This window comes from Mus musculus, chromosome 18 (assembly GCF_000001635.26).
Source record: "Mus musculus strain C57BL/6J chromosome 18, GRCm38.p6 C57BL/6J".
Taxonomy (NCBI): Eukaryota; Metazoa; Chordata; class Mammalia; order Rodentia; family Muridae; genus Mus; species Mus musculus.
This window is the reverse complement of record NC_000084.6, coordinates 46,556,848-46,576,654: the sequence shown is the minus strand read 5'-3', so window position 1 is coordinate 46,576,654 and position 19,807 is coordinate 46,556,848. Positions and strand designations below refer to the sequence as shown.

At 43.7% G+C, this 19,807-nt stretch overlaps 1 protein-coding gene and 1 pseudogene across 1 annotated transcript; both read left to right on the top strand.

Annotated features, from left to right (window-relative positions):
• Gm18606 (predicted gene, 18606) lies at nucleotides 310-823 on the top strand (annotated as a pseudogene).
• Ticam2 (toll-like receptor adaptor molecule 2) lies at nucleotides 2,122-18,424 on the top strand. The gene is made up of 3 exons (NM_173394.3): nucleotides 2,122-2,440; nucleotides 3,752-3,854; nucleotides 15,583-18,424. Exon 3 carries the CDS (start codon nucleotides 15,637-15,639, stop codon nucleotides 16,333-16,335), a length of 699 nt encoding a protein of 232 aa, NP_775570.1. The 5' UTR covers nucleotides 2,122-2,440; nucleotides 3,752-3,854; nucleotides 15,583-15,636; the 3' UTR covers nucleotides 16,336-18,424.
• Nucleotides 18,425-19,807: the final 1,383 nt, after the last annotated feature.

Here is a 19,807-nt window from a genome sequence, read left to right as displayed (position 1 = left end):
TGAATCCATGCCTCAATTATTTTCATGGCGAGTGTGAGGGTTTAGGAAGTTAGTTCTCAGACTTTGTTTTCCTTCTTTCTTCCTTCTTAAAAGGATGGGTGTATGACCAATCTATCATTTCTTTGAGCAACACAACTCATGTGATGTGAAGACCAATGGAGGCAACATTTGAAGCAATTTAAAAGAGAAAGTGAGAGAGTTTGAGTCAGCTTACCCAGGGACACCGATGACTTCCAAAACATTGGGACACTTGATGTGTCGAATGGGGAAGTAGAAGTTTGTTAAATCTGTTATTCCTAGTCTTCACTGATTTGAATATTTGGAGAAGTGGCAGATGAAGCCAGATTTGTTGATAGAGAGGAAAATTTTGTAGTTGATAGTAAACCTTGCATCTATCTGCCTGCATTCAGCACCTTTGCCTCATAGGAGGAACACCTGGAGGTCTATGCAGTGACAAAGGATGGGGCTGCCTTTCCCTTTCGTAATGACTCTGATGATCTAGCCCTTCCTACTTGATGGCCTAGCTCAATAAATGGTCAGCCCCACAAATAGATTGGCTGTTACTCTAAATAATAAAATGACAGAAAGATTGATAAAAGCCAAGCAATGCTTGTTCCTGTATTAGGGGGAAGCTGGGGCCATGCGGCTACAGTAAGGCTAACTTTGCACTGGGAACAAAAGCAAAGGTTTGCGATGCCTCTGTACAAGTCACCACAATACAATTTCAGGTCACACCTCGGGGTTTAGAGACGAGGTTTTCCCCTGGTACATCGCAAACAGGAACTTTCTTTGAACATTTCCAAAATGGCCCGGAGAACCAGAATGCTGACCCAAACTCATCTCAGTTTATACAGTTAGATTGATGTGATAGTCATTGTATACAAGTAGCACACATACGTAGTTTATATTTTCCTCTGGCAGAAGTGGAGAAAGGGAGGCAACCGTGCACGCGCACACGCACTGATTTGCAGAACTGACAGAGGAAAGAGGCAAGAAGAACTCCAGGCAGCCAGGGGCCTCAAGATAAGATAAACCATTACATCGCAGCAGTTTGAGTAGTGGCTACCTACAAGCTTCCACTGTCAGTGGTTCACTCAGTTGGCTGCGTGCAGAAGAGAGTACCTTGGAGCTCCGCGGTGGGCCCCTGAGACCCCGCACAGATTTCAAGCCCCATTTGGTATCTGTAGTTCCTTTCCTTGGCAGCAAGCGAAACTTGTCAGCATTATCTGGGTATGGTGGTGCACATCTAGAGCCAAGGAGGTCTGTGTAAATTGGAGGCCAGCTTGGTCTAAGTTGCAAACCCTGGGGCACGTGACCGAGGAGCATAGTTAACATATCAAAGCGGACCTGGCTCCTGGGTTCTCCCAGCATTCCTCAGTACCTACCTGTTACAGGGTATGGCTGGCATACCCCTCCCACTACCTGGAATGCTCCAGCCCAGGCACTAGGCTGCCCTTCCCTATTGGCTTTTCCCTATATAACCCGCCCATTTTGGTTACCAGCCCTTTCTTTTACCGGTTGCCTTCTTTGGCTGTTACACCCGGTTCCTCCACCCCGACCCCATCCCCCATGGCTCAGGGTCATGCCCACTCTGGACCCTCTTAAATGTCTCTGCTTCTGGCTATGCTCTCCCTTTTATCTACAATAAACCTTCTCCTTCACCATACCCATGAGCAGTCATGTCCGTCCTTTCTTCTTATTTATTTATTTATTTATTTATTTATATTCATCCTACAAAGTGAGTTCCATTATGAACGGCGTAGTGAGATCCTGTCTCAAAATCACCAAAATCTCAGAATTAAAAGGGAGAGAAGATGCAACTAGACTTTTGAGCTATGACTTGCATTGGAGTCTGGAGTAAAAAATCAAGTTTGGGGATCTGGAAGGTTTGTACTTTTACTTGATTTTTGTTGTTGGTTAGTTTAGTTGGCTTTTGGACTTTAAGGACCAGACAGAAGCAGAATTCCTTTCCTGGTTTCTCTTAGTCTGGAATTTGAGAGGTATTGTAAAGGAAAAACAAAGCAGAAATTTCAGAGGAAGAAAGCAAAAACCAGGCAGCCCAGCCAGCATTTGCCTGGGTGGCAGTTCCCCCACGGCGTTTCCCCTCCTCCGCCCTTGGCCATCTGCTTCCTCCTGGGGACAGTGCATCCCCACCCTGTAGTTGGTGGCCCAGTCTGCCAGAGACCCAGGGCTCCGCAGAGCACGCAGAGCACGACTTCCAAAGGCAAAGACCATTGCCCGGGCTCCATGGCCAGTCCTGGACTTCCACTCCGCGGGCTCAGTGGGCGTGGCGTGCAGACCCACACTGGCCTTGGGACAAGATCTACGACAGTCACATCCTAACTTTCAGACTTCTGTGGCAAGCTACTTGTCAACAAGGGTTTGCTCAGTGCGAGAGGAAGATCGAAGAGCCTCGTGGTCAAGCAGTACCACTTCCCAGGCAAGTTGCAGGCGGGCTGGGGTGTAGCGAGCGCGCAGCCCAGGTCTGTCCGCGGTGCCGGCCTGGCACGCTGGGAGCCTCTCCATCAGAACAGTGCCTCCTTCTAAAGGGGAAATCCGCGCACCTGTTTGCCAGTCCTGGGTTTCATTTTGAGTAGCAAACTCGATATATAGAGAGAGTTGGGGGGCGGTGGGGAGGAAAGGCGGGAAAGGGAGAGTCGAGGTATTTCACCTCTATATAGCTTAGTCTGGCCTCAAACTCCAATCCTCCTCCCTTAGCTTCCAAAGTGCTGGGAACATCATTTTTGAAAGACACCCCACAACCATGAGCAGATAGCGAGGGTCTTTTAAGTGCTCTCTGCCAGCTTCAGCCAGACTCACAGGAAGTATTGTGGATTTGATCTGTTCTTTCTGTTTTTACCGGGTTTAATTTGAATGAAAGTCATTTGGGCTGGCAGCTGTGAGCTGGTTGCATTACTTAGGACCACTCAAGTTTTCTAGAGCAGCAAGCATTTAAAAAGTATTTTTAAAATATAATCCTTTTCCACCTAACATTTTTGTGGGGCGTGGTGGTGCACACCTTTAATCCCAGCACTCAGGAGGTCGAAGCAGGTGAATCTTTGAGTTTGAGGCCAGCGTGGTCTACAGAGTTCCAGGACAGCCAGGGCTACACAGAGAAACCCCGTTTCAGAAGAAAACAAACAACAACAAAAATGCTCCACCTAACACCTTATAATGTGATGGACATAACTAAAATTAACTCCATTTTGTGCCATTTATACATCATATACATACGTTTATATATTTTCCATATAATTTATATAATTCATAAATTAGAATATGCAATATATAAATACCAAGTAGAATAATGAGTTCGAGTTGAGGCAAAGTCAGCGTTACTGTGTGAGGACTTAATGTACAAAGACTTGATGTACAAACCACGTTTATACGGTTCAATCATGTCTCATTGGCTCCTCATTTGGTGGATTTTTTTTAACTTATTAATTTAACAACTTCATAATGTTAAATGCCACCTTTAAGTGATACCCGCAGGACAAACGTCGCCATTTCTTGGCTCCTTTGTATTAAATAACCTCTTTGAAAGACTTGCCTCTGGGCCTCCGTTCCTACTTCTCCTATTTTTTTTCTCCCCCTCCCTTTCCCCTTGCTTGCTCTGGGTGTCATCAGGGGCAGTCTTATGAAATCTGATGTCTGTCCACAGTTCTCAGTTCTCATCTTTCCTGACCAGTCAGTAGCTCTCGACTTAGATCTACTCCTGCTTAGTGATCTTTCGTCTTCATTTGACTTGCAGCTAACTGAATTCTCCTGTGCTCCCACCCACTGGAGGCTAAGGCGTCTCAATCACCGAATGGTAAGGTGCCACAGAGCCCAGTGTCAAATGAGTTATTTTTAATGTAAGTATTATCGGTGACTGTATTTCTTTACTTTGCTAGTCCCAGTAACCATACAGAGAAAACAAGGTTTATTTCAAGCTGCACCTCATTTTCTGGGCAGTATTGATTTATATTAACCACCGAAGCTAATCTGACTACCTCTCAGCCATGATACTTGGATATTATTATTGATCTTTGGGCTTCAGATTTTTTTTTCCCCATGGTGACTTCTCAGACCCTCTCCTCATGGCCCATCTGAATTTCTCTGTCTCTGTCTCTCTCTCTTTCCTTTGCCTGTGGAAATTTCCATCCTATTCTCTCTTCTGCCCAATCATTGGGTGATCATCATTTATTGATAAGGCAGAGAATTAATGCTAAGAACTGATTACACAAATTTGAAACAGGAGATTCTAGACATAAACTTTATAATGCCATGTCCGGATTGAAACAAGATGTGAGGGCAGTGAGATTAGCGTTTGAATAACACAAGGATGATCTTTACCAAGTGCACAAAAGCATTAAGCCCATAGCCCAGGTCTTGATCATCTCCATTTTCTAGAGATACATTCTCCCAAGAGGATTTCTACCTGGAACCATTAGTCCCCATGGCAACAGCTTCTCAACTGTTATCTCTATCTTTGCTTCCTTTTAGGTTGGCAAGCATGCATCCAGATCTTTTGACATGCCCATATAGCAATCTGAGGGATGTTTTAATTTATGCAAACAGAACTATTAATATTACAGACAACGCAGTCAGCCCTCTCTCTTCTGCTCTCTTTTAATAACTGTCCATAGCTCAGTAAAAATTGCTGCCATTCATGTAAAGTCACAATCCAGGAACTGTTGTTACTTTCTGCTAGCACTGGGATGGAGCCTTGTGTATGTGACCCACCTCTGAGCCATGTTGCCAACCCTAGGAATCTTATTGCCTTTATTCTTTCAGTTGGGTTGTTGCTGCCACAGCTGTTGTTATTGTTGCTGCTGCTGCTGCTTGAAACTGGGACTGTCCTGGAATTCACTCTATAGACCAGGCTGGCCTCAAACTCACAGAGACTCATCTTCCTCTGTCTTCTGAGTGTTGGGGTTAAACATATGCACCACTATGCCACGCTTAACTTCTTTTAAGTCCCCACACTTAAGCCTTAAACAAAACCTGAGGTCTGTACCTAATTGCCTTCTTCCTCTCAAGCTAAACCATAGATTATAGTCTCTGTCTCCATCCTGGCTTCTCTGTAGCCCTCTTCCAGAGAGCAGTGATCTCCAGAGAGCAGTGATTGGTTTTAAATTTTACTTACTTATTTTATGTATGTGAGTACACTGTAGCTGTCTTCAGACACACCAGAAGAGGGCATCAGATCCCATTACAGATGGTTGTGAGCCACCACGTGGTTGCTGGGAATTGAACTCCCTTCCACTCCCTGACAAATCATGGCCTATTCTTCTTGGTAAATAAGATGGTACCAAATTCAGTTATAAAGTTATGGACATGTGGTGTCATTTGTAGCTTTTTTCTTTCATTTTCTATATTTAGAAGACAAAATGAGAACTTGTATTTAAAAGGACACATCTCCAAACAAGGAAAATGCTTGATTTTTATTTAAAAATAATTAAAAAAAAAAAGAATTTTAAGGCAAGGTAAAGATAGCTATACAATTTTAACATTAGCAGCAGCAACAGATTTTTTTGTTTGTTTGTTTTTTGTTTTTTTTGGGTTTGTTTTTTTGTTTGTTTGTTTGTTTGTTTGTTTTTGTTTTTTTGAGACAGGGTTTCTCTGTATAGCCCTGGCTGTCCTGGAACTCACTTTGTAGACCAAGCTGTCCTCGAACTCAGAAATCCACCTGCCTCTGCCTCCTGAGTGCTGGGATTAAAGGCGTGCGCCACCATGCCCGGCTTAGCAACAGATGTTTTAAAGGTATCACAGTTTTAGCCAGGCAGTGGTGGTGCATGCCTTTAATCCTGGGACTCGGGAGGCAGAGGTAGGTTGATCTATGAGTTGGAGGCCAGTCGAGTCTACAAACAGCCCAGGCTACACAGAGAAACCCCACAGCTCTCCCCTACCCTAACACACATACACAAAGATATCACCATTTCATGGAACAGTGCAGCCCGTGCTTATTCTTGGGTTATAGCTGTGCCATGCTATGACCCATCTGTGGCATTTCAGTTGTTTGCTCCTAAATACCCAACAGAAAGCAACTTAAGGGAAGAGAGTTTATTTTGGCTCACAGTTCGGAGGACTTCAGTCCATCATGGCCAGGAAGTCACAGTGTCCAGATCCTAAATCCTAGGGTAGCTGGTCACATTTCACCTACAGACAGCCAAGAAGCCATGAGAGATGAACTGTGCTCAGCTTACTTTCTTCATTTTCCTTTTCCTCTTTTCATTCAGAGTCCCAAGCTTGTGGATTGCCAACCCACTTGGGAAGGTTGTTCCCTCCTCAGTTACACCTCTCTTGAAACACCCTAGATACGCCCAGAGGTGTGTTTCCTACATGAATCCAAACCTTGTTGGTAGTGAAGATTAATCATCATAATCTCTAATAGACTATTGAATGGCCAGTTGCAAGATCTCTTATAATAAGGAAATGTACTCACTTTGTTCATACTGCAAACAGCCAATAAAAATGTCTTCATAGGCCCCTGAAACTAAGAAAGAAACTAAGCCAGCCATATAAGTAAAAGGGGCCCAGGAAGACCCACAGGCTGAAGTACTGAAGGAATACAGGAAAGGGACGTGAGATGATGGTGGAGCAGTAGGAGCCACATAGGACATTATTCATCATATTAATAAGTTTGGATTCTAAGTACAATGGGCCACTTTAGGGTTGCAGATCGGATTAACCTGATCGGGTATATGTGTTTAGTTCAGTCTGGCTGCTGGTTGGAGACCGGGCTAGATATTAGGACAGACTGAAACATACTTACTAAGGGAGAGGTGTTGATCCAAAATGAAAATACGGTAGAGAAAGTGTGATGATTTGGGAGGGATTGTAGAGGTTGAAGAGTCAGCATTTGGCGGTAGAGAGGCAAAGTGGAAGAGCTTAAGAGGAATCTGGAGGTCGAATTGACAGGACTCAGTGAAGACTTAGAAGCGACATGTAGGAAAAGAGGAGGCAGTGTCAAGTCTAAATACCTCAAGTCAAAATGGTGCTGTTGTTTGTAGTGATGGAGAAGTCTGGGAAAATGAAGTAGGAGCTACCTCCCAAGTCAGCAAGGACAACAAGTGTGCTGAGCTGTGAACAGGAACACAGGGGAGTATTACTCAACTCAACCTGGAAATGGTAGACTTTATGACAACACAACCCCTAAACAGTATCTTGAACTATAAAAGACTATCTATGCAGAGAGTGAGAATATATATTCTAACCAGGCAAAACACAGAGGTAAGACACATCATGGTGTGCTGGTTAGAGTTAACTGTCACCTTAAGAAATTGTGTAAATTGGGTTGACCCATTAGCATGTCGGCATGTCTACAGGGGATTGTCTTGATCTAGAGAGACCCAGCCATCCTGAGTGGCACTATTTCTAGACTTTTGGCCCTCGGTTCTATAAAGCTAGAGAGTGTTAGCTGAGAGCTAAGCAAGCAAGCAAGCAAGCAAGCAAGCAAGCAAGGTTGCATTAATGTCTCTTTGCTCTTGACTGTGGATCTGATATGACTTGCTGCTTGACTTCCTGCCTTGATTTCCCTGAATGATGGTGTCTTAGGTACTGTTCTATTCCTGTGCAGAGACACCATAACCAAGGCAATTTAGAAAAGAAAACATTAGCTTGTGGGCTTACTTACAGTCCATTAGGTTAGTCCACAACCATCAGAGCAAGAAGTGTAGCAGCAGGCAGGCTGGCAGGCATAGTGCTGGAGCAGTGGTGGAGCGCTTACATCCTGATGCACATGCTAAGAAAGTAAGACTGGTCCTGGTCCGGGCTTTTAAAATCTCCAAGCCCGCCCCCATTGGACATGCATCCTCTAGCAAGGTCTAATCCTTACCAAACAGTTCCAACAACTGGGACCCAAACATTCAAATACATGAAGTTGTTTGAGCCATTCTCATTCGAACTACCACAGACAGGTTGTAACTTGGAACTGTAAGCCAAAATAAACCCTTTTTCCTTTTAATTCACCTTTTGTCAGGATACTTGGTCACAGCAACAGAAATGAAGCTAGAACAGACGATATGAGAGGCTGACAAGAGTTGGGGGTTGTATCTCTGAACGCTAATGCAATAGGAGAGATGGTATGGACAAAAAAAGAGATGAGATCATGAAGGGCTGGTATAGTATTCAAATAAAATGGAGGTTCCCAGGTTATTATCTGGGGATCTTTAAGCAACTGAAAAATAGCATCAGTTTTCCATGGTAGAAAAATTGGTCTAAAAATAACATAAAAAGAGAAGAGATGAGGGGTCAATGAGACCAGCTGGATCATGGGATTTATAATCATGTAAGGAAGAATGCTAGTCTTTACCTCACATAGAGACAAGACCATGGAAAAATTAGGAAAATTTTGAAACAGTTTAAGAGACATATTTGCAAGAATTGAAGATTAAGGGGGAGACACTCTGGGGAGGGGGGGTCAGGCAGAATGTGAGGGTGATTTCCAGAGTTTTCATCTTGATAAATTGGTAGTGCATTACTATCATCAACAGAGAAGCAGAGGGCTGGTGAGATGGCTCAGTGGGTAAGAGCACCCGACTGCTCTTCCGAAGGTCAGGAGATCAAATCCCAGCAACCACATGGTGGCTCACAACCATCCGTAACGAGATCTGACTCCCTCTTCTGGAGTGTCTGAGGACAGCTACAGTGTACTTACATATAATAAATAAATAAATAAATAAATAAATAAATCTTTAAAAAAAAACAGAGAAGCAGAGTATGGAGAAGCAGAGTATCAGAGGCAGAGCAGATTAAAGAGGGGAAAATTGATAAACGTGTCCATTAATCCATCTATCTTGCACTTACTGATGGTGATTATGGGCCAGGGATATTGGTCAGTAAGAATAGTAGAGGTCGGCTCTTGTGGAAAATGCTATCCATGGTCTCTCTCACTGATGTTTCTTCTTGAGGTCTTGCCCCCTTGTAAATCAAACAGAGCAGCGTTCAGAGCTGTGTGTGCTGTGGGTCTGGAGGCGGGGGTGACTTTTGGAAATAAGAACAGTAAGTTCTCTTCCTAACCGTCATCCCAAGAGGAGATGAGCTCACTGACCTTTGAAAAGGTCTCCTAAGGTAGGAGCAGTAACAGATGCCTTGAATTCCAGCGCTTAGGAGACTGAAGCAGAGGGAGAGCAGGCTGGACTACCTAGCAAGACCCAGTAACCTCCATGATAGGCCTTCAGCCATGTTTCTTCCGCTCTCATAATTGTTAATCAACTCTCCCAGGCTGCAGGAATATTTATGGTGTTTCCTAATACCAAAGCATTGCTACTGTTTCTGTATATACAGGTGTATGTGTACATGTGGGAACACATGGGTGTGGTTGAACACGCACACATATACACATGCATCATGGAAGTCAGGTGTCAACCTATGTTGTTGTCCTTTGGGATGGCCACCCACCTTGATTTTTGAGGCGGGGTCTTTCTCTCAGGGACTTGAGTCTAGCCAGTTCAGCTTGGCTGGCTACCAATCCGCAGAAAACCTTGGATCTCTTCTTCCCCAGCACTGGAAAGTCAAAGCAGTTGGAAGTTGAACTAGCTGGTTACACCTCAATCTAGAAGCAGAGAGGGATGGATGGCTTCTCAGTTCATTTTCTCCTTTTTATAAAGTCCAGGATCCCATAATGGTGCTAACCACAATAGGTAGGCCTTCCCATCACAATTAACCAATCAAAGTAATCCCTGTGAGGATTTACGAGGTGATTCCTGGTGGATACGCTGGAGTGCCTGGCTCCTGGGTGATTCTTCATCCTAGGAAAGCTGCCAACTAGCACTCACCATCACAGGTTCGCCTCTCTCTTGTCAACTTCACATTAAACACATCATTTTTAAGCCATAACCTCTCCATGTCTCCATAGGTTCATAACTATTACTAGAAAATGAATTCAGTCTGACATCAGATCTTTAAAGTCATTGACAATTCCTACACTTTAAAAGTCAACATCCTCTTAATTTTAAGTTCAGATAAAAATTTTAAAAATGAATTACGTATTTCTAACATATAATAGGACAAAATAAATGTGTTTTTGAGATTTATCTTTTTTTTAAAGATTTATTTGTTCTATATAAAAATGAATATACTGTAGCTGTCTTCAGACACACCAGAAGAAGGCATCAGATCTCATAACAGATGGTTGTGAGCCACCATGTGGTTGCTGGGAATTGAACTCAGGACCTTTGGAAGAGCAGTCAGTGCTTTTAACCACTGAGCCATCTTTCCAGCCCCTTGAGATTTATTTTTAATTATGTATATATTGGTACGCTCTCATGAGTGCTGGTGTTCTTGGAAGACAAACATGTCAGAGTCCCTGGAGCTGGAATTACAGGAGATGATGAACCACACATCTTGAGTGCTGGGAACTGAACCTAGGCCTGCTAGCAAGAACAATATGCGGTGGTAACTCTGAGCTCTCTTTTCAGCCCCACTCCCGGAGTTAGCATTCTTATTTTAAAAGAGAAGAATCTAAGCAGAGTAAGACATAGTCAGACGAAAGCCAAACAAAAATCCAGCAGAGCAAACACCAAATCCTGCAGCTCGCTGTCTGGTATAGGGGAGGCGCTGCTGGTGTTGACGCGATTTGATTGCCCAGGCTCTGAAAGGCTTGGGTAGCCCTCACGCCTTCAGCCCTGACACTGGCAGCACAGCCTTGCTCTTGGGCCCTCCCCACTCCGTGCCCACAGATTTCCATGGCAGGCATCCCACAGTTCTGCCATCACCATCATCTCAGAGTCTCCAGTGAAATTTTGAGTTAGTCTTCACAGTTTCACACAATGGTCTCTCAAGGCTCCCTTGTGGGAACTCTAACCCTGCCCCATACTGTCTATCCTCAACTGCTCTCTAAATCATGGAACAAGAGTCCACAATCTCCCAATTTTGCACCTTTCATGTCTCAAAAAATAGTAGCATAGGGATGCTGTGCTGACACTATGAGATGCAGCCTGTCCACCTTGGACTGCAGTTTTTGTGTGTGGATGTTTGCACTTGAGTGCAGGAGCCATAAAAGACAGAAAAGGGCATTGGATCCTTTAGAGCTGAGGTTATAGGCAATTGTGAACACCCAACATAGATGCAGGAAGTGAACCCGACTCCTCAGCAAGCCCAAAATTAGTTCAGTATAAGTATATTATAATTGGTCATTAGGAATAAGAATAATTACTGAGCTATCTCCCCAGGACTCTGAACATAATAGGGTTTTTTTTTTTTTGTTAGTTGGTTGCTGCTTGTTTTGTTTTGTGTTTTTATTTTTCTAAAGAGAGAGTTTCTTTATGTAGCCTTGGCTAACCCAGAACTCACTCTGTAGACCAGGCTAGCATCAAACTCAGAGATTTGCCTGCCTCTACCTCCTGTAGAGTGATGGGATCTGTATGCGCCACAAACTCTCAGAGAATATTACTTTTAAGTCTCTCTGCTCTTAATTTGCCCAACCCTTCTCTCTTACCACTGTTCACCCGTACCCCCATGTGCAGATTTGTACCCTATAAATATCTAGTGCAAAACGATCTTGACATTGTAAGGACTCTGAGAATTATGCTTTCCTGGTGCTTGCAGCCCTGAGCTACTCCCTCTTGCAGGCGGCCCTCCTGAGTGAGCTCCTAGCCCCTGGTGCTCTGCATAAAGCATGAATGCAGTGGTTCCTAATTGTCTTTCTTTCCTTCCTGGTTTCATGTCCTTCAAACCCAGCAAGTCTAGATGCAGACTACCTTTCCAGCAAAATCTGTAAACAACAAGAGTGAAACCTTACTTGGACAAGAAACTGTAGTGCATATCTCTACCACAAGATGGCGCAGTTCAGATATGAAAGAAAAAAAGGTTCTCCAGCTCAGCCATACTAGGATTTTAAATGCATTACATTTCAAAAGTACTCATTTAAACGTTGAGCCTTCTCCTGTGATAAACATGCAGGCAGACGGAAAGTTTTATGTGTCTATGTCTCTTATCTGATTATTATTATTATTTTACTCCTACCATTGGAGGGCATGTCTTCTCAGATAGTCAGACAATGTTTTTGAAAGATGAGCATTAACTTTTAACCTAGTGTTGGAAAACTCTAAGGTAAGCGTTCTATCAGCTAAGCTGCCTCTCCAGCCTTCCAAGGGAGATGGTGTTAGAGTTCCTTCTGGAACATCAGGACCAATATGATATGAACGGAGGCTCGGGAGAAGATTTTAAAGAATTGGTTTGCAGGACTGAGAGGTTTAAGTAGGGCAAACCAGTCTGAAATGAATTCGGAGTGCATTGCTGGGCCTTGGGATACATCTCAGTGGGAAAGTGCCCCGCTGGCAAGTACTAGGTTCAATCTCCAGCCCAGAATAACAACAACAGACAATAATAATAACAACAAAGAGTTGAGACATTCTTGAGTCTAAAGGCTGTGTTGCCTTCTGCTGGCAGAATCCTTCCTCAGGACATCCAGCTGATGGGATGTGGCCCATCTACATCATGAAGGCTAAACCCATTCACTCAGAGTTCACTCACGTAAACGTTCATCACCTTTGTGGTTTGGTATTTACCCAGCCACTGGGCTACCAAGGTCTGTTGATGCAACACATGAAATTAACTGTCACAAAGAGCTGAATGGAGAGACTAAGGTTAGCAAGAAGGGGATGGTCATATTATTGACGTTTCCATCTTTAGTCATGGGTGGGATTTGATAGCTTGCAGCTGGAACATCCCAGAGGGACACCAGGGAGATTTCTGCAGAGAGAGAGAGGCTCTGCTGCTCTGGCCTGCTCGCCTTCCGAACTCAGACTCTGGGCAAAATAGTGAGCCTGAGGCTCATCAGGTTTGGGTCTGAAGAGGAATAATGACATGCAGACTTGGCCTTTCTCCCCAGTTGCACCTCCTGTGACAATTCTTTAAAAAAAAAAAAAAAAAAGATTTATTTATTTCATGTATGTGGGAACACTGTCACTGTTTTCAGACACACCAGAAGAGGGCATCGGATCCTCAGTACAGATGGTTTGTGAGCCACCATGTGGTTTCTGGGAATTGAACTCAGGAACTCTAGAAGAGCAGACAGTGCTCTTTTTTTTTTAATTAATTAATTAATTAATTAATTAATTAATTTATTGTATGGAAGTACATTGAACTCAGGAACTCTAGAAGAGCAGACAGTGCTCTTTTTTTTTAATTAATTAATTAATTAATTTATTTATTTATTTATTGTATTGTATTGTATGGAAGTACATTGTAGCTGTCTTCAGACACTCCAGAAGAGGGAGTCAGATCTCGTTACGGATGGTTGTGAGCCACCATGTGGTTGCTGGGATTTGAACTCTGGACCTTCGGAAGAACAGTTGGGTGCTCTTACCCACTGAGCCATCTCACCAGCCCCAGACAGTGCTCTTAACTGCTGAGCCATCTCTCCAGCCCCTCCTGTTACATTTCAAAATAAGATGAGACAATTTGCAGAAAGGTCTCCATTCCTATCTTACTGGGAATAGTGAAGAAGAGAGACCTTCTGCAGATATCCACAACTACCCACCCCCCTAGTGTGTGTGTGTGTGTGTGTGTGTGTGTTTGCTTCCTTCTGTCTTATTTTTGAACTCTACTAAATGGTAGCGTTCTGTGTACCTTCACTGCGGCAAGTCTACTCGTCTCAATGGTACGTCTCTATGTTCTCCATATTTCTCACTGCTCATCCCCGCCCCCCCCTTGGCCAATCCTAAGCATTCAAGAGTTAAGCAGTCTCTTGAACTATTTCTTCCCTTGGCTCTGGGGCAGCACAAGTCCCCACCACTCTGACTCCGGCTCCTTTGCCGCCCTTGGGGCTCTTCCTTTCCCAGTCTTTATTTTTACCTTTAATGACCTCACATGGTCTTTAGATTTTAAATACAGTATGTAGGAAGATAAATGCAAAATATGCGTCTCAGCTGTGGACCTCCCTCCCAACCACAGAGTTGCTGGAGCCTACTCAGCACAAGTTCCTTTCAGCTCTGTTTTCAAAACACATCCCAAGTCAAGCCACTTGTTCTGCTGGGTTTCTAGGACAGACTAACTGCCATACTTGCATCTGCACTTACCTCTCTTCTTCTGTCCTAGTGCAAGTGCTGATCCTGTGAAACTGGACAGAACAGGCTTCCCCTCTGTATTCGCCTGGCTCTCTCCTGCTCAGCTCCCAGTTCAGTTCATGCCCCACCCATACTCCACTTCCCATTGCTCTCCGGATGCCAGGCATCCAACAGCCTCAGGACCTGTACGCTTGCGGCTCTCTCCCCAGAATGCTCTCCCTCCATATCTGCACATATACTTCTTGTCCTCAGTAGTCTCTCTAAATTCTGCCCTTTGTTCCTCAGCAGACTTACTTAAAAACAATGTCCACCAGTTCTTATTCACCCTTTCTGCCCTATTTCTCCACAGTTATCAAAACTAAACACATACAGACACACATGATGAGCAGTGACCTCATGAGACCCTCACCAGTCACAAAAGACAGCAGTGAGCCCTAGACAGTGACGAATGGGCAAATCCATTTAGTTTTATTATTTGCAATGTATGTGGGCTACAGTTTAGGGTGACACTTCAGAATGCCTCTTGGACGACTAGCACCTTAAAGCCCAGCCTTAAAGTACAAAGACCACGAATGACCAGCCGTGGCCATCGATTCTGTCGCTAACTAGGGGCAGTAGTGAGGGCTTTTATCCTGTGTGTGCACTAGAATGAGATTCTCAATGTGCTTTTCCTAACAGTGTCACCACTTCTGAATCTGAATTATGTGTGTAGCTGTATTATTCAGGTCACTGTGGATGTAACTGTATACATATGGACAGTGATATAAACAGAGAAAGTTTAATTAAGAAAGGGGAAGACAGCCCCAAGAATGTGTGGAAGCAGAGGTTCAAAAGCCTAGTTTATTTTTTAATCCAGTTTTTGAATCTAGTTTATTTAGAACCTTTGAGCATAAATAGTAGAGTCTGTAGTTTATACTTGACTTTATGAAAGCAATATTTACCTATCCTGTTTCCCGTCTTTTGAAAGAAGAATCTCCCTTGAACTCAATGTTGCCAGCATCTTCTGAAGTTATGTAAATTCCATTCATGTGTATTACTTTCTTTTTCAGCTGGTCTAATTCTTCTAATTCCAGAATTTCAGGTCACAAAAAAATTAGTGAAGATTACATCATTCTTGGTTGGCGTCACTGGAGAAAGCTGTAGATCTTAGTTTTTAGATTCTGATCCAAACTGAGATGTTACCTTTCCTTGGGTGGATGCATGCTCTCTAACATCCCTGGGACTGCCTGGAGAAAGAGGCTCTTGCGTATCCTAATTTCTTCTCCATTTCTGACATTTCTGACCTCTTAGTGCTGACTCAGTGGAGCAGCCATCACTCATCTTTGGGATATTTGCACCCTATTTGTGTTTGCTACCAAAAGATTTCTTTTGTCTCTGGCAGCCTTTGTGAAGCTCAAAAAAAAGTCTGATAGTTTGGTTCCTTGGTTGGCTGCCATTTCTTTATATTATGGTCTTTTTGAGGATTTGGGGGTTTTTCTTGGGGGGGGGTTGATTGTTTTTTGTTTCAGTTTGAACAAAAGTTTTTTTTTTTTCTTTTAAATGCTTTGATTGAACAAATAAAATTCTGCCTTGAAATTTTCCTTTTCAGATTGAAAAGAAAAATACTCAAATAAAGCTCCCTCGTCTGCCCCACCACTCTGTCATGGGTGTTGGGAAGTCTAAACTAGATAAGTGCCCCCTTTCTTGGCATAAAAAAGACAGTGTGGATGCCGATCAAGACGGCCATGAGTCAGACTCCAAGAATTCTGAGGAAGCCTGCTTGCGTGGTTTTGTGGAGCAGAGCAGTGGATCAGAGCCACCAACAGGAGAGCAGGACCAACCTGAGGCAAAGGGGGCGGGGCCTGAGGAGCAAGATGAAGAAGAGTTCCTCAAATTTGTGATACTTCATGCAGAAGATGACACCGACGAGGCCCTCAGAGTCCAGGATCTACTGCAAAACGACTTTGGTATCAGGCCGGGGATCGTTTTCGCCGAGATGCCGTGCGGAAGACTGCATTTGCAGAATCTAGACGATGCGGTCAATGGGTCGGCCTGGACCATCTTGTTACTGACTGAGAACTTCCTAAGAGACACCTGGTGTAACTTCCAGTTCTACACTTCCCTGATGAATTCTGTGAGCAGGCAGCACAAGTACAACTCCGTCATACCCATGCGGCCCCTGAACAGCCCTCTTCCCCGGGAACGGACTCCCTTGGCGCTGCAAACCATCAATGCCTTAGAGGAAGAAAGTCAAGGCTTTTCCACACAAGTGGAGAGAATTTTCCGGGAGTCTGTATTTGAGAGGCAACAAAGTATATGGAAAGAGACACGAAGTGTGTCGCAGAAACAGTTCATTGCCTGAAACCGAGCACACACCGGGCCGGCTCCTGTTTTGTAAACAAAATGATCCATCTTCACTTGAGAGAGTAGTTTCTAAGAAATGCTTAGACGTGAGTCTGCTTCCAAGAAATCTGTGGCACACAAGAAAGGTACACTTCTGCAGCCCTAGGATTGGGCTACTTTCGAATGACAAACTCAAGACTGTCAGAGCTTCTGACACTTTTCTTAAAGTTTTCATAGTTCATGAATATTCTTAACTCATTTCTTGTGTTGAGCCATAAACAGGCACATGTGGCAAAATACGATATTGAAAATTCTCAAAAGACTTGAGGGAAATGGCTCTGGCCAGGACAGGTCTGACCACTTCCCTTCCTGCTTCTTTCATGAATTTTAGTTACCACAAAGCATCCTGGTGCTGTCACACAGAAACATGCAGAATGGGGCACGTGCAGTACTGACATAGTAAGTTGGAGATCAGAAGTAGAGGTCAGGGTCAGGGTCACCGTTAGTCCCAGCACTAGGGAGGCAGAGGCAGGAAGATCTCTCTGAGTTCATAGGCCAGCCTGGCTTACAGAGTGAGTTCCAGCATATCCAGGGCTACACAAAGAAACTGTCTCGGGGGGAAAAAATGTCAGAACAGTCAGGCTTTTGGAAATAATCCAGCCATGTGTGGTTTTATTTCTGCTGGAATTTGGAACTAGTTCCTACCACAAATTAGCAATCCTTTCGAGAGTGTGATAGTGAGGGACTCTGTAGAGATGGGCCCTCATCTTGTAGGTGTCTTCTGTGACCAGGGCTTTAATTCACAGAGCTTGTGAAAAATATGTGACTCGCCAGCTGTTTGCCTTTAAAATCAATAACCTCTCGTGTTAGCTTTTAGAAATGTCCCTTACACACAGTGTTTAACTCGGGGAATATTTCTTATCTAGGGCTATGGGGGTGGAGGGGGGAGCGCGCAAGCAAAACCAGGGACCTACACAGACCTGTACCTTTCCGCTCATAGAACTTCGACCCATTTGAGACTGAAGCGGTTTAAACAAGCACAGACAGGGCTTGTGGCTAGGGGAAAGTGCCTGCTGGGAATCAGAAGACCGACTTGCAGTCCAAGCTCTGCCCCTGCGGATGAATGTGCCAGTGGGCAGCTATTCTCCTTTGTCTGCGAAATAAAAGGGTTGGATTGATGGGTCTCTAAAGGCTTTTGTCCTCTCTCTCCCAGGATGGGAAAAACCGAAGCCAGAAAGCAATAAGCAAAGCCTGAAACTTTTATGAGGTGAAACATAATTGTAATCATTGCAGAAGGCATGACGCATGCTTACAACAAACAGATAGATATTTCTGTATATTTGCATCATCATCGATATTTACTGCAGTCACAGGAAAGAATTACTATGTATGCCTATACTTGGTTCTTTGGGTTTGGCTTTGTACAGGGTCTCATTATCTAGCCCTGGCTGGCCTGAAATTTGCTATGTAGACGAGATTGGCTTCAAACTCATGGAGATCCACCTGCCTCTGACCCTGACAGTGCTAAGATTAAAGATGGGCACTGCCACACCCTGCTACTCGGGTTTTTAAAAGATACATATTTTTATAGGAATTCATGAATACCTTCTCCCTAGTTTGCCTGTCTCCTAATCCTCCCTTCTCTAAATCCCCAGGGGCCACTGTTTACTTCTTTATAGTTGCAAGCTACTGTGCCCCACAGTCAGACCTGGTGTTGGGTTCTCAGAGAAGGTGACTGCTTTCATAGCATTTTCTCAATCCTCTTTGTCATGGTAACTTACTACTTAGCCTTGAGTTTATTGTTATTATTATTAATTATTATTACTACCATAATCCTCTCTATGTCTCAAGTGTCAGGTACTCATAAAACATGAACCACCCACCCTTCACACGCCTGCCAAGCTAGAACTGATGCTCAATGGCACTTCTTCAATAAACCTTTTTATTCTTTATGGTTGACTATTGGTCTCATCTCCAGTGAAGACTGTGGAAAAGTATTCTGAGAAATACCATCCTGGGCTTGTCAGAGAACATGGTGTAATGTCCCAGGCAACCTGGAGTTCAGCAATTTTTTTTTATGATGAAGAAATAAATTTTAAGTGCAGAGTAATTAATTGTAGGTATTGAAAGCAGCAAGAAATCTTCATGAAAATAACTAATGACAAAAATAGGCCAGCGCATGGGTGTCATCTTGGATCTGGGTTCATGTGCACATATGTAGCTTTAATTATGCACACCGACCATTCTGAGAAATTCTGCCAAGTACCAGTGAAATGCCCTGGGTACTCTGTGCCACCCATGTGGAGCTGCTGTAGCAGGATCAGAGGTATGTCTGAGCCAACAATTCCCCATGACCTAAAGAAAGAGTATAGTTTAACTGAGTTAACAAGGCATCCGGAAGGGGAGGGGGCTTAACAGGGTCACACAAGACCAGGCTTCTTTTCACACGGTGGAATATTATACAGACTTTAAAAATAATAAAATTCTGACTCGTGCTAAAACACGAATGAACATTGTATTTAAAATGACAAATATTTCATGATTACACATATGAGGCACACTCACAGAGATGGAGTGAGAAATAAGATGTTAATTTTTCAGTAACTAAAGAGTTTGCTTTGGAGTAATGAGGAAGTTCTGAAAAAGCCCTGATTGTATACATTTTTTTGTGTGTGTGTACCCAGTGCTATGTAAACATATGCTTAAAAAAATGATTTTAATGTCTTAACAGAACATTTCCTTATGTGCATTCTGCCCCAGTAACTTTAAAAAGTAAAAACAAAACAAGAAGCTGACAACATGCCCCCACAAACAAACAAACAAACAAACAAACCATAAGCCCAAGCCTTCCCAGCTTTTTGCTTGGCCATTTTCAGTTTCCCAGTTGTGTTTCCCCCAGGGAGTGCCAAGGCTGTTCCAGGTTGGACAGACACACAGATGTGACAGTATCTAGACTACTAAGTCTTTGGGAGTGATCCACCTGAGGAGGAAAAGTATTTCATTAGTGTGTAATTAAAAATGATAATATGCACTGATATTGAAGATCTATTCTGACTTCTGGCTGATTTTTTTTTAAAAGATTCATTATGCATACAGCACTCTGCCTGCCATGCAGACCCAGGCCAGAAGAGAGCACTAGATCTCATTGTAGATGGTTATGTGGTTGCTGGGAATTGACCTCAGGATCTCTGAAAGAGCAGACAATGCTCTTAACCGCTGAGCCATCTCTCCAGCCCTTCTGGTGCTTCTAAGTTCCTTCACCTCGTCATTGGATAAACTCTTCCTGCCATGGATCAACCCCACGACACCCTGGAACACTGTTACAACATCAAAAACTACCCAGAGGGCTGGAGAGATGGCTCAGCAGTTAAGAGCACCAACTGCTCTTCCAAAGGTCCTGAGTTCAAATCCCAGCAACCACATGGTGGCTCACAACCACCCGTAATGAGATCTGACGCCCTCTTCTGGAGTATATGAAGACAGCTACAGTG